This window comes from Myotis davidii, unplaced genomic scaffold, assembly GCF_000327345.1.
Source record: "Myotis davidii unplaced genomic scaffold, ASM32734v1 scaffold3058, whole genome shotgun sequence".
Lineage (NCBI taxonomy): Eukaryota > Metazoa > Chordata > Mammalia > Chiroptera > Vespertilionidae > Myotis > Myotis davidii.
This window is the reverse complement of record NW_006289564.1, coordinates 55,344-68,184: the sequence shown is the minus strand read 5'-3', so window position 1 is coordinate 68,184 and position 12,841 is coordinate 55,344. Positions and strand designations below refer to the sequence as shown.

Below are 12,841 nucleotides of genomic sequence, written 5' to 3'. Positions count from 1 at the left end.
CTGAGGCTGGAGCTCAGTCCCTGTCTCTGTGGTCTCCAGCCTCTCCCATCTGCAGTCCATCTAATTCTCTCCTTTTCTCAGCAATTTGTTCATGTCACTTTCACTTACCTACTTAGAGTAATTTATTATATTACATAGTTCACTGCTTATGTGTGGATTGTGAACTCCTTGAGGACAGGGACTATATTTCATTCATTAGTACATTAGAAAGTGAGGTAATGAGAAGCTTGTGGGGTTTGGTGTCATACACACTGTAGTTAACATGTCAGCTCCATCAGATACTGACCATTACCTTGGCAAGTGGTCTACTCTTTGAACCTCAGTTTCTTCATCTGTAAAATGGGCATAGTAATACTTAACATACAGCATTATCGTGAGCTCATGATATGTAATAGGTGCTCAACAAAGTTACCTATTGATATTTTACATTATATTATTAATAGCCACCATACACATGGCATACCTAAGTACACAGGAGCTGCTCACTACCTGGTTGTTGAATAAATGGGTAGTTAGAGGCTGCATTGTAAACCCCCTCCTATACAGTCCTTCTTATCTTACCTGGCTTCTTATAGGTTACATAGATATAGAGGAAGAACTCAATGATGTAGGTGATAACAGCTGCCCACCAGTTGATGACAAACATGACTGCACAGCACAAAACAGCTCCAAAAAGAGATACCCACATGTTGTAAATCCCATATGCAGGTCTCCATCCTGAAAGTAAAAAAACAAATCTATGTGCACAAGAAAATCTTCCACACGATCACCATCATGCCATTGCATATGATCAGAATATAAGTAACATGTTTCTTCCCAGCATAAAAGTAAGGATTAGGTCAAGTTTCCAACTCTGCTATTAGTTTTCTGTGATCTTGGATCCCTGGCCTATGGAGGTGTAATTACACCAAATAAGGATGCTGTGAAATACAGAAAAAGGTGTCTCTCATGCCCCACCCCCGATTCCTGCATGTCCCCTGATTGTCTTCCCAAACTACACCACCTTGAGCACCTCATATCTATGCCAGCAGGAGTTCAACGGAGGCAGGAGGGATGGAGAAGTGGGTCTTGTGGGGAGGGTGGAGGAATTCCTTGGTGGGCCAAGAAAGAGAAGGTTGAGACAATGGGCTTACTTTCCCATGCAGAAAGCAGAGCAGTCATCAAGTAAATCCATTCATTTCCTGCTAGCTCTTCCTTTACCCTGAGAGGAGCAGGCTTGCCCTTTCAGAAATAATAATTAATGGGAAGAGAGGGTGGCATTTGTCTTCAAAGTCTTCTTAAACCTGATGCATTAATATGTTTTGCCTTTGCAATGAAAATACTTCTCAAGGTTCATATATGCAAGGGGGTTTCCCATATTTTACTATTAGTTCCCTGAAATTAAAGAAGCTGGGAGACAGTATGGTCAGGATGGGGAAGCTCTGATTTGAAGGGGACATTTGGTCTCTGGATGAAGTGCATTTTAAATTCGGAGAGGCCAAAACACAACAGAGCTTTCATCTTCTGGAGCAGTTTCCTAAATGGCCACAAGATGGATGCAGCACTTTGAGAACATCACTGGGAATGGCCTTATTTCACAATCTGGCTGTGTGTGCGTGCCTGTGTGTGCATGTATATGAAATAGAGAGAAAACCTTGGAAAGAGAAAGAGAGAGGTGGGGAGAGTCTCAATTTCTGGGTCTTTGTAACTATGTGTCCCCCTCTATGGGATTTCCTATTTTTCCTCTCTTCCTCTTTCCTTTTTTTCCTTTTCAATCTTTCCCCTGACAACCTCTATTACTTTAAAAACGAACATAACACGAAATGGAGGCACACATTTCTATGATTTGCTGTATTCTCTGACTAGAACTTTCTGTTCTCTGCTTAAAAGAAGACAACACAACAGACACAAAAAGTCCTCAGTGATTTCCGGAGTCTAGTGGCCTTGGGTGGATGAAGACTCCCCTTCCATCTACCTTTTGTCTTATTGGCAGCAGCTTTTCCAAAGGAAGTTCAATTGTGGCAGGCCCCAAACCAGTGGAAATGTGTTTATGTCCCTGATAAAAGTCCTCATGGCCTCACGAAAATGTTCTAAAGTTGACTTTGTTGGTCATTATATAACTGTAAATACACTGACAATCATTGAGTTTAAACTTTAAGTGGGTGTGAATTATATAGTATGTGAATGATCCTACCTAATAAAGAGAGAATATGCTAATTGACCCTCACATGGTCCCAAGGATGGTGGTGCCCACCGCCAATAAGAAGGGAATATGCTAATTGACTGCCATGCCCTCAAAGATGGCAGTGCCCACAGCCAATAAGGAGGGAATATGCTAATTAACTGCCATGCCCTCAAAGATGGCAGCACCCACAGTCACAAGATGGCTGCACCCAGTCCCCTCAGCCCTGCTGCTCCACGCGCCTGCCTCCAGAGACCCCCAGTCCCTTCAGCCCCCCAGGAGCCCAGGGCCAGCCCGAGGCACAGGCAAGCCTTGTATGGCAGCTGCCCAGCCGCCCAGGCCGCCCGAGGCTCAGGTAACCAGGGCCGGCCGAGGCTTGTGCTGCTGGCAGTGGCAGCAGCAGAAGTGTGATGAGACATTGTCTTCTGCCCCTGAGGGCTCCCGGACTGTGAGAGGGGGCAGCTGGGCTGAGAGAACCCCCCTCCAGTGCATGAATTTTCATGCACCGGGCCTCTAGTTTCTTAATAAAATGTTTTGAAAAGAAAAATAAGTCCTCATGGCGAAGAATTTTCTGAAGGTCGATAATGACTAGTCTCTGGTCTGGTGGGAAGGCAGAGGAAATTCTATTGGCCAATGGAAGCAAATTAGAGGTGAGAAGTGACTGGATGGGGAAGGTTCCTTGGTGTGAATTTTGCACCACTTTAAATCACAGTCTGAGCGCACAGGGATGTCACCAGCTTCACTGTGAATCTGCATTGACTACTCTCAGCAGGTAATTATGGGAGCTACTCATCCTTCTCTTCTGCACCACGGGCAGGAAACAAATTGATAGTAAGGAAGCTTCAAATATATACATTTATTCCACTTCTGTGGTCACTTTCACCAAGGAAATAAATAGTGATGTTTTTCTACTGCTGAAATAAATGTGGTTTCTCTTGCAATGAATAATTTATTGCCGCAGGAGAAAATTGACTTTACGGTTGGTCAGAAAGGCCACTGCTCAAATGATTCTTTTTCTATTGCATAAGTCACCCCCCAACTCACCAAACAAAGTGGATTGCACTGCCCACTAGGATATAAGGAAACAGATAAACACAAATTAAGCACTCTCACTGGCTCATTTCATTTTATTGACACTAACCATTGTTGGCTTAGGCTTATTTTAATTTTAAAAAGTCAACTTACCTGGGGATTTGGCATAAGAGGCATGGAAGCAGGAGAAATTAATAAGTGCGTATGAGGCCAGGAAGAAGTTGGAGATGATGGGAGCAATGGTGTTCAGTTCCGCTGTGAACAAAGCACACATGAGCATGTACGTCTGAGTGATGAGACCAGGGGCTGAACAGCTGTTGCAGCCTGCAAGCTTGACTTTATTTGGAGGCTGAAAACATAGCTAGCATCTGTCAAAGTTGAATAAGTTAGTGATTTTTCTTTGGGGCTGCATTCATTGTAAGACCTATTCTTAGCCAGAGTTTCTTTTCCATAAAGTAAGAAGCAAGAAAACCTACCAATCTGAAAATAGGCAATCAAGACCTCTATTTGAAAAAAAGAAATTTGAGTGGGAATGGATAGAGGGTTTGGGGATTGGGCAGATTATAAGCCCCTGTGGCTATTCCAGGGGTGCCAATTCCTGTGTTCTTTATCTGCTATGCATGCCCAGGCTCTGCAGGGTGCCAGATTAGTTAAATTCCAGAAATGCCTACTGGGAAATCTCTCTGCATGTACTCAACTTGCTCTCTCTGACTTTCAGAACCCTTGTTAGCTATTTCTAGAGAAGTTCTACCAAATTTGTAAAAAAAATGTTTTACTACTATAGCTAAATATCCAGTATGAGTTAATCCTAGCTGAATTGCTTATGTTGTGATAGGAGAAATAATTTAGAGATAGTCCTATTTCTCTGAATGTCAGGTGTCTATCGCCCTCAGTGATGGAAATGCAGGGGGCAGCTGGGGTGGCTCTAGAACAGCCGTGGGCAAATTACGGCCCGCGGGCCGGATCCGGCCCATTTGAAATGAATAAAACTATTGAAAAAAAGACCGTACCCTTTCATGTACTGATGTTTACTTTGAATTTATATTAGTTCACACAAACACTCCATCCATGCTTTTGTTCCGGCCCTCCAGTCCAGTTTAAGAACCCATTGTGGCCCTCGAGTCAAAAAGTTTGCCCACCCCTGCTCTAGAACATGGGGGTAAGCAAGGAGGTAGGCAAAAATAGCTGGCACACACCTGGAAGTTAATCTGCACTGTTCTAAAAGAGTGATTTTTAAAGATATAATTTAACTTATACAATTTTAAAAACTTTGTTTATTTGATCACTTAAATGCAGTAAACTTTGTTACCTTATAACAAATATCTTCAACCTCGTGGGAATCTTGCAGGGATTCATGAATTACAGCCACTTCCCGAGTTTATGTGATAAGGAGGAGCCCTCATCTCTGTGCTGAGAAAGGCTCCGCCCATCTATGCATAGCTACCACCTCTTGCTTCTTTTTCTCTAATAAGCTCACCAGCAAATGATGCCTTAGGGCAGCGGTTCTCAATCTTGGCTGCACATTAGAATCACCTGGGAATCTTTTTAGAATCCTGATTTCTGGGCCTCATCCTCCGGAAATGCTGTTTCATTGTTACTAATGTTGTGGCCCCACCCCATAACAAAGAAACAGAATTTCTGGAGGATGAGGCCCAGAAATCAGGATTTTAAAAAGATTCCCAGGTGATTCTAACGTGCAGCCAAGGTTGAGAACCACTGGATTAGACAATAACGGGCAGGTTTGGGGATGGATTCAGTTACATGTGGGTGGATGAATTTCCAAGACTCAGATTCAAAGAGATGAAAGTCCGAAGCCCGCCTCAAATCTCTCAAGGCCCTCTCCCCTCAAAGTTTTCTCATTTCCCTCTTAGACAGACTCCTCTATTCCCCAATGGAATATTGAACACAAAACAGGTAACTTTTCAAGCTAAAAGGAAAACCTTCTGAGTAGCAGAAGAGTTATTTGGCTTTGGGTAAGAACAACAACGCTACTAACCAATAAGAATGAACGCCATGGCTATCACAAAAGTGAGGACGTATCCTCTCAGCGGCTCATTGTTTTTCCCGTATCCTTTCGCGAAGAACTGCAGGGCTTTGTAGATGTTGTCCTTGCACAGAGCCTAACGGGAAGGAAGAGGAGAACCTTATCATTTAGAGCTATGTGCCGTCATTTTCCCTGGGTGATTCAGACAAGAAGATTGGGCGAAAGATGGAGCGATACACAATATGAGGCACAAGTTAACACGGAGGTTCATCATTCTTTATACTATTTGAATCGATCTTGACTATGTGGCAGACATAGCATTTGAGCCAGATGCAAACATTAAAGTGTTTCAGCAAATGATGGAAAATGATTGCCGGTGAGAATGAGTATTTCAGTTTGATCCACATTCAGCGGCAACAGCAATAGGGAGAAACACATGCTCGGTATCACCTGGAACACTTTGGGAGCGCTGACGAGGGAGGCCAGGGCGGAGGAGAGCGTTGCAGAAAAGATGCCAGCCGTGATGAGGGGGCCGAACCCCGACACCATGCTCATGACCTTGAGAAGAGAGGTTCAAGTCAGGAAACTCATCCAATGGACAATAAAAACAAACAAACAGACAAGCAAATAAATAAAAATAGCCAACTTTTTATTCAAATGCTTTCCTTTCCATTTTCTGTGATTTGAAATGTCCTTAAGAAGCTAATTGCTTCTAATCAGAATTCTCCCTCTCCTGCTCATTTCAAGATGAAAATGGCCTTTTTGTTGATTATAAAAATAATAAATGCTCACTACAATACATCCAGAAGATACTGGGAAGAATAAAGAAAGAGGTTTCAAGGGTTTTGACAGTATTTCCCCCCTCCGTCCTTTGTGTATTTTCTTCATTATGGGAAATTCTATCTCACAGAAAGTGGAGTTTTAATAAGGTTTGGAGAGGGAGTCAGCTGTTTACCAGGCCTTTAAGGCATTAGTGTTTCTTGGTCTACCTGCCCCTAGAACAGTGGTTCTCAACCTTCTGGCCCTTTAAATAGTTCCTCATGTTGTGACCCAACCATAAAATTATTTTCATTGCTACTTTCTAACTGTAATGCTGTTACTGTTATGAATTGTCATGTAAACATCTGATATGCAGGATGGTCTCAGGCGACCCCTGTGAAAGGGTCGTTCGACTGCCAAAGGGGTCACGACCCACAGGTTGAGAACCGCTGCCCTAGAGGCTTTGTAAACCTTTGCTTTTTCTGTGCTCATTAAACACAATTTTAGGTCTTAGGCATAATGAGAGTCTGTCCATTTAAGTCATATTTTGGAATAATGAGTTCAGCCGAGTTAATTTCTTAGTTGGTTGTTAAAATAGATGAATGAAGCCTTCATGACAAATTGGCTCCTCCTTCTGCTCACTCATCGTTTAGACAAATTAATATGTTTCAAGTCCTACAGTTTTCCCAACTTCCCTTGTCCCTCCCCCTCAGTTATCCCCCGCCCCTCTGCCACTCACAATTTCCCTTTGGCCTTGTCTTCCAGGACCACCAGAGAGGCTGTTCCTAAGCCGAAGCCCATGCAGGAAATGCATTCCGTGCTAACTAATCTGTCTCTCCTCCCCACCAGGAACTCTTGCACAATTGATTGGAAGGTACATGATGTCGGGTGTGATCCTGCCCTGGTGCTGCAATTCACACAGTGCCTGTTCTCTCCGAGCACAGTAAACATAACCCCCGGATCTGCTACATGTATGTCTGCACGATTCTCCTCCCTCTCACACCAACTGTTCTTTGCTGAATTCAAATCGATCAATCATCAATCCGTTGCAGGGTCAGACATGTCATTATACATGACGTTATCAAAATGAAAACAACGGCAATGAACATTGTTATAATGACTGCAGTTCGAACCTGGAAATTGTTCATCAGCCCATACTGACATGGTTCGTGCTGACATCTTGAGAAGTCATAGCCCAGCCCGCAGGCCGCTGAACCATTGCAGTTCATCCCAGAAATGATGGTGTCATTCATGTTCCCAGTGGCATCTCGGACCACACAGGCCCCTGGGGAAACAACAGTGGCTTGTCATTTCTTTAGATTTTTAAGAGTTCTCTTCCCTTAGGGCAGTGGTTCTCAACCTTCCTAATGCCGCAACCCTTTAATACAGTTCCTCATGTTGTGGTGACCCCCAACCATAAAATTATTTTCGTTGCTACTTTATAACTGTAATTTTGCTACTGTTATGAATCGTAATGTAAATATCTGATATGCAGGATGTATTTTCATTGTTACAAATTGAACATAATTAAAGCATAGTGATTAATCACAAAACAATATGTAATTATACATGTGTTTTCTGATGGTCTTAGGCGACCCCTGTGAAAGGGTGGTTCGACCCCCAAATGGGTCACGACCCACAGGTTGAGAACCGCTGCCTTAGGGGTTTCTTCTGAAAACATACTTAGTTTGCTTATATCTGAGCAGGTGCATTGACTATCCCGTCTTCATTTCCAAAGCTTCCTGGGACATGGCACTTGAGGATTACCCCTCTGAAGCCTGGGGGCACCCCCTGTGTCTAACATGCTGCCACTTCCACTGCCTTGGGTGGTTTCAGTCCTAGCTCTCACTTGTCTCTGTAAGACCATCGTGGGTTGGAATACCTTACTTTCTGATCCCTTAAAATGCAAAAACAGTGCCTTGAACATAATACATACTCAATTCAGATTTCTGGCTTAGTGCTACTGATTCGGTGTTTTTCAAATAGGATTTATTGTCTCGTTTGTGAGAGAACCAAGGGATGGCATTATTGAATTCCAGTAATTAAGAGAACCAAGTCCTCACTTTCAACTATTGATATTCCTTGCATACTATTTTAAACAGTTACAATTATACTTAACTAGAGGCCCAGCGCACGACATTCATGTACTGGGGGAGAGAGGGGTCCCTCAGCCTCACCTGTGCAGCAGACATCCCCTGAGGGGTCCTTAGTGCTGCCTCAGAGGCAGGAGAGGTTCCCACCACTGCAGCTGCACTTGCCAGTCATGAACCTGGCTTCTGGCTGAGTGGTGCTCCCCCTGTGGGAGTGCATTGACCACCAAGGGGCAGCTCCTGTGCTGAGCGTCTGCTCCCTGTTGGTCAGTGCGAGTCATAGCGACCGGTAGTTCCACCGTTCGGTCAATTTGCATATTAGCCTTTTATTATATAGGATATACAATTTTAATGATTTAAATAACAAAATATTTGGGGATAAAATATTAAGATTTCTTAATAGTAGTGGTCAAATAATATTCTATCAAATACTTACCTCAGTTTACTCCATTTTTTCATACCTTTAGGTGTTCTTATTATTTTCTATTATAAATATTCTACGAACATCTTTATGCATATATATTTTTTGTATCTTAACATATTTCTCTAGGGTAGATTCTCAGAATTGGAGTTATAAACTTTTTAAAGATCCTTAATATATATAGCATAATCACCAATATTCTCTATGAATTTTTCTAACTGTTATCTGACATTATGTATTTAATAAGGTAATTGAAATATGTGAATGTAGGTGTGAAACATATACAAACTTTTCTGAACTACTTGAAGGATAAATACTGATGCCGACCAAAATAACTATTCTTTTTGCTTTTCAAACTCCAGCCAGGGAGAGTTCTCACTCCTTGGGAATAACGGTAAGAGAGGTCCCGTGGAAGGTAGGATCTCATGGGAACCCTTGGGCACATTCATAGTCTTTAAATCCAGGAAAGACTTAAGAATCAGAATCTTCAAGTTGAAAGAACCACTTAAAATAGTCAGTGCAGAGATTTTTTTAATATAGTGGTCTGCAGCTCGGCGTAAACACTTGAAGTTATGGGTGCTGGTTATCAAGAATGATCCATCCCAGATTTTACTTCTTTGCATTGTTTATTTATGTTGAGCTGACTTTTCTAAATCATGTATTTTGACTTCTGCATAATAGAGCTCCCCAAATTCCCATGCAGCCAAGCCGCGAACCATTATTTACACTAACGACAAGCCATGGACCCATGACCATCCTTCTCTTATCCTGGGAAAAGTATAGAAACACAGATTTTTCCATCCATTAGGAGCAAAAACTAAAAGAATCTTTGAAATCAGGTCTATAACTTTATGTATTCCTTTATTTTTACTGTGTGTGAGAAAGAAAACCATTTGGGAAATTTAACTTTGAGTGACTTCAATGATATTTAAAAATATGTTGATTTACTAGAGCATTGGAATAAAATCTCTTTGCATGTAACTAAGCTTGGAAATGCCACAATAATACTGTTAACAACATTATCCAATTTCCTCAAATAAGAAGCAGTGAGAGAAACAAGCAACTAAGTGAATTATTTTGCTTTTTTCTTTAGAAACCAAACTCAAGACATATGTATTTCCCAATTTGCTCCATAATAAACAGAGGGTGACCGAGATGTGCCTTTTGGTAAAATTGTCATCCAGATTCCCATAATGATCCAGCCTGGAGCTGTACTCCCTAGTGAGCAAAGAAAATCATTTTCTTCTCTGAATGTTCTACATTCCTTCCTCTCTAATAATGACATACAAGTGAGGTGACCCCAACCAGGAGGAGGTATGGCTGCAGGCAGCAGGTAGAACAAGAGTCAGTTTAGGAATAGCAGGTGAATCCACATATTCTCTGCTCATTGGGAAATGTAGGGACTGGCTGCCCACACTGCTGGCAGCTGGGTCTTGTTCTGATTTCTTGCTGATCAGTGGCAGTGACATTTCCATAGTAAGGACAGCAGTGCAAGGAGGGGACACAGTCATCAGTTCTATACCTTTCATAATTTCCTAAGGCTTTTGTTGTTTGCTTTGTTTTGTTTTGTATCTGGCTTCTTTTTTCTTTCGCTGTTCCCCACCTGCCCTAAGGCAAGGGAGGTGTGTGCTGGCAGGGATGGCTTCCTTGGCAGTAGGAATCTTATCATCTAGACCAGCCATGGGCAAACTATGGCCGGGCCTTAGTTTGCCCACGGCTGCTCTAGAGTAATGAAATGGGACCCTTTTCTGTTCATTAAATTGACCAATCTGTTTACTTCTTACTCTATCCCTGACCCAGAGACATCTGGGCTACAGTTTCATTGTAGTCAAACCTCACAGCGGTTCTCAACCTGTGGGTCGCAAACAATGAAAATACATCCTGCATATCAAATATTTACATTATGATTCGTAACAGTAGCAAAATTACAGTTATGAAGTAGCACCGAAAATAATTTTATGGTTGGGGGTCACCACATGAGGAACTGTATTTAAGGGTCGTGGCATTAGGAAGGTTGAGAACCACTGCGAATATGTAAGAAAGGAATTAAAATAGTTGCCTTTTTGAAAATATGCTACTTATGTTCTATTGAAAATCCACTGAACATGAAAATCCATCAGGTACCATCATCAGAGACCTACAACTTACCTACACAAATAGCAACTCCTATGTAGGCGACGGTGGTGATGAAAATGGCCAGCATGGTTCCTCTGGGGATGGCATCTTGGGGATCCTTTAAAAAATAATGTGGAGGTACAAGGAGACAGGGTGGGATAAGAAACAGAGATCAGTTGGAGTTATTTCTGTATTTTCAATTTTTTAGGCTATTCTTCCTGAGGCAAGTTCTCAAGAAAAGATCAAGCTAATAGCAAAATGGTGAGCTCAAGTTCTTTTGGGATAAAGATAATGTTCTGAGAGTGAATGAAGAAATCTGCAGAATTCTGCGCTGAACAGAAGAGATCTCTAACTGTCCAGGAGGGAGCTATTATAGAAAAGTATGCCAGTTAGTTCACTCACTAATGCCTCTCTCTCTCCTTATCTCCTGTGAATTCCATGCAAATTCATTAAACCTGAAATTATTAGGAGAAATATCCAACCATACTCGGCACATTGACGATATTGCTCTGTGTGTTTGTTTTGTACTAAGCTTAAGCTTGCCTTAAAAAAAAATCATTTTTGACTGAGCACAAAGGTTGATCTGCTAAATTCACCAATCCCTCAAATTTCCCCTTTGGAATCTAGCTCAAGAATGACTGCAATGGGACATATTTAATTTCCAGAAGCAGGCATGAATAAAGAGGCAAATTTAAGCTTATACCAGAAATGGGCTTTTCTCTTGCTTATAAATGTATAAAAATTCACTGAGCTGAACTCACATCATATATAATATACCACTTTATATCCTATTTGCAGGGCTAACTCATATCATAATCAATTCCAAGCAGCATAACTTCTAAATAATTGAATTCAACTTAACGGGGATTATTAAATAGAGATTCTAATGTAGTTATTGATTGTACAGGACAGTGCCTGGCATACAGTAGGAGTCAATAAATATTGAATTGAGGAAAGCACAGTCTCAGTAGGCATTCATTCCCCCACCAGAGGACATGAGACTCATCAATACAAATAAGAAATCAATGCAGTTAAAGTAAAAATGTTTTTTGTGTTGTTTATTTTTTAGCTTAAATCTGCTGATCAAAACCATCAGAAAAGTAAACTCATGGTGACTATAGACTCAACCTGACAGCTGCATAATCAAGCCATCCCCATGGAGTCACTCTCTGGTCATTCATTCCTTCCCACTCTTTCAGGAATATCTCCACACATGGCTTCTCCAATACAATGATATTCAACCTTCTTCACCTCACGGCACACATGCACTAATTACTAAAATTCTGTGGCACACCACAAAATACATTTTTTGCCAGTCTGAAAATATATATATATAATTTTTATTCATTCATACTGGACAGCTATTGTGTTGGCTGTGGCATTTTTTTATTTGAAAATCTAAGGCAGTGGTTCTCAACCTGTGGGTCGCGACCCCTTTTGAGGTCAAACGACCCTTTCACAGGGGTCGCCTAAATACATCCTGCATATCAGATGTTTACATTACGATTCATAACAGTAGCAAAATTACAGTTATGAAGAAGCAACGAAAATAATTTTATGGTTGAAGGTCACCACAACATGAGGAACTGTATTAAAGGGTCGCAGCATTAGGAAGGTTGAGAACCACTGATCTTAAGGGGAAAGATGTTAGTGCCCCTGACAAAACAGTCAGGTATTGCATGTTTTAAATTTTTCTGTGGCACACCGGTTGAAAATTGCTGGTCCAATACATGTATGTGTAGCCTCTTCCTTCCAAGCTATTGTCTCCCAAAGTGAATATGGCAGTGTGTGCAATTGAGCAGCACGTGGAAGGAAGGAAGAAGACAATTGTGGCTGAAGTGAGCCCCACCCAATCTCCTAATTCATGTTATATTTCAAAATTTATTTTATTGATTAAGGATTTATTGGGATCTGAGTGAAATGTGAAGAACTGATTTAAATGGGAAGAGATAAAATATATAGAAGGATAACAGGTGTGAAGATGGAAGGCAGTTTTGTACCAAAAACAGAAACTTAGATTTTACTTAGAACTCCCTGCTACAAGATCTAAAATTACTTATTTAGAATTTATGTGAGGGCCAAACTGACCTGATAGAAATCAGAACACCAATATCTTAATGTATGATCATATGTTCATGCTGTCTGGCCTATAGCTGCATTTTCCTCACTGGGCTCAAGACTTTGACAAATGCTTAGTTTTCATTCTCATTGTTAGTTTCCATCCCCCCAGAGATAATCCTAAATCTAACTTTCCTTCACCTTTCTTCATTAAACATTAT

The 12,841-nt window shown here is 41.4% G+C and overlaps 1 protein-coding gene across 3 annotated transcripts in view; it reads right to left on the bottom strand.

The window, feature by feature from the left end:
- Positions 1-12,841, bottom strand: part of SLC12A1 (solute carrier family 12 (sodium/potassium/chloride transporter), member 1) — an 88,335-nt gene that overhangs the window by 45,765 nt on the left and 29,729 nt on the right. For all 3 annotated transcript variants that reach the window (XM_006762017.2, XM_006762016.2, XM_006762018.2), the window contains exons 10-15: positions 10,596-10,680; positions 7,070-7,221; positions 5,628-5,735; positions 5,190-5,313; positions 3,347-3,448; positions 562-717 (exon numbers count right to left, since the gene is read on the bottom strand). In XM_006762017.2, coding sequence (XP_006762080.1) covers positions 562-717; positions 3,347-3,448; positions 5,190-5,313; positions 5,628-5,735; positions 7,070-7,221; positions 10,596-10,680 — 727 coding nt within the window. The remainder of the gene's footprint in view (positions 1-561; positions 718-3,346; positions 3,449-5,189; positions 5,314-5,627; positions 5,736-7,069; positions 7,222-10,595; positions 10,681-12,841) is intronic.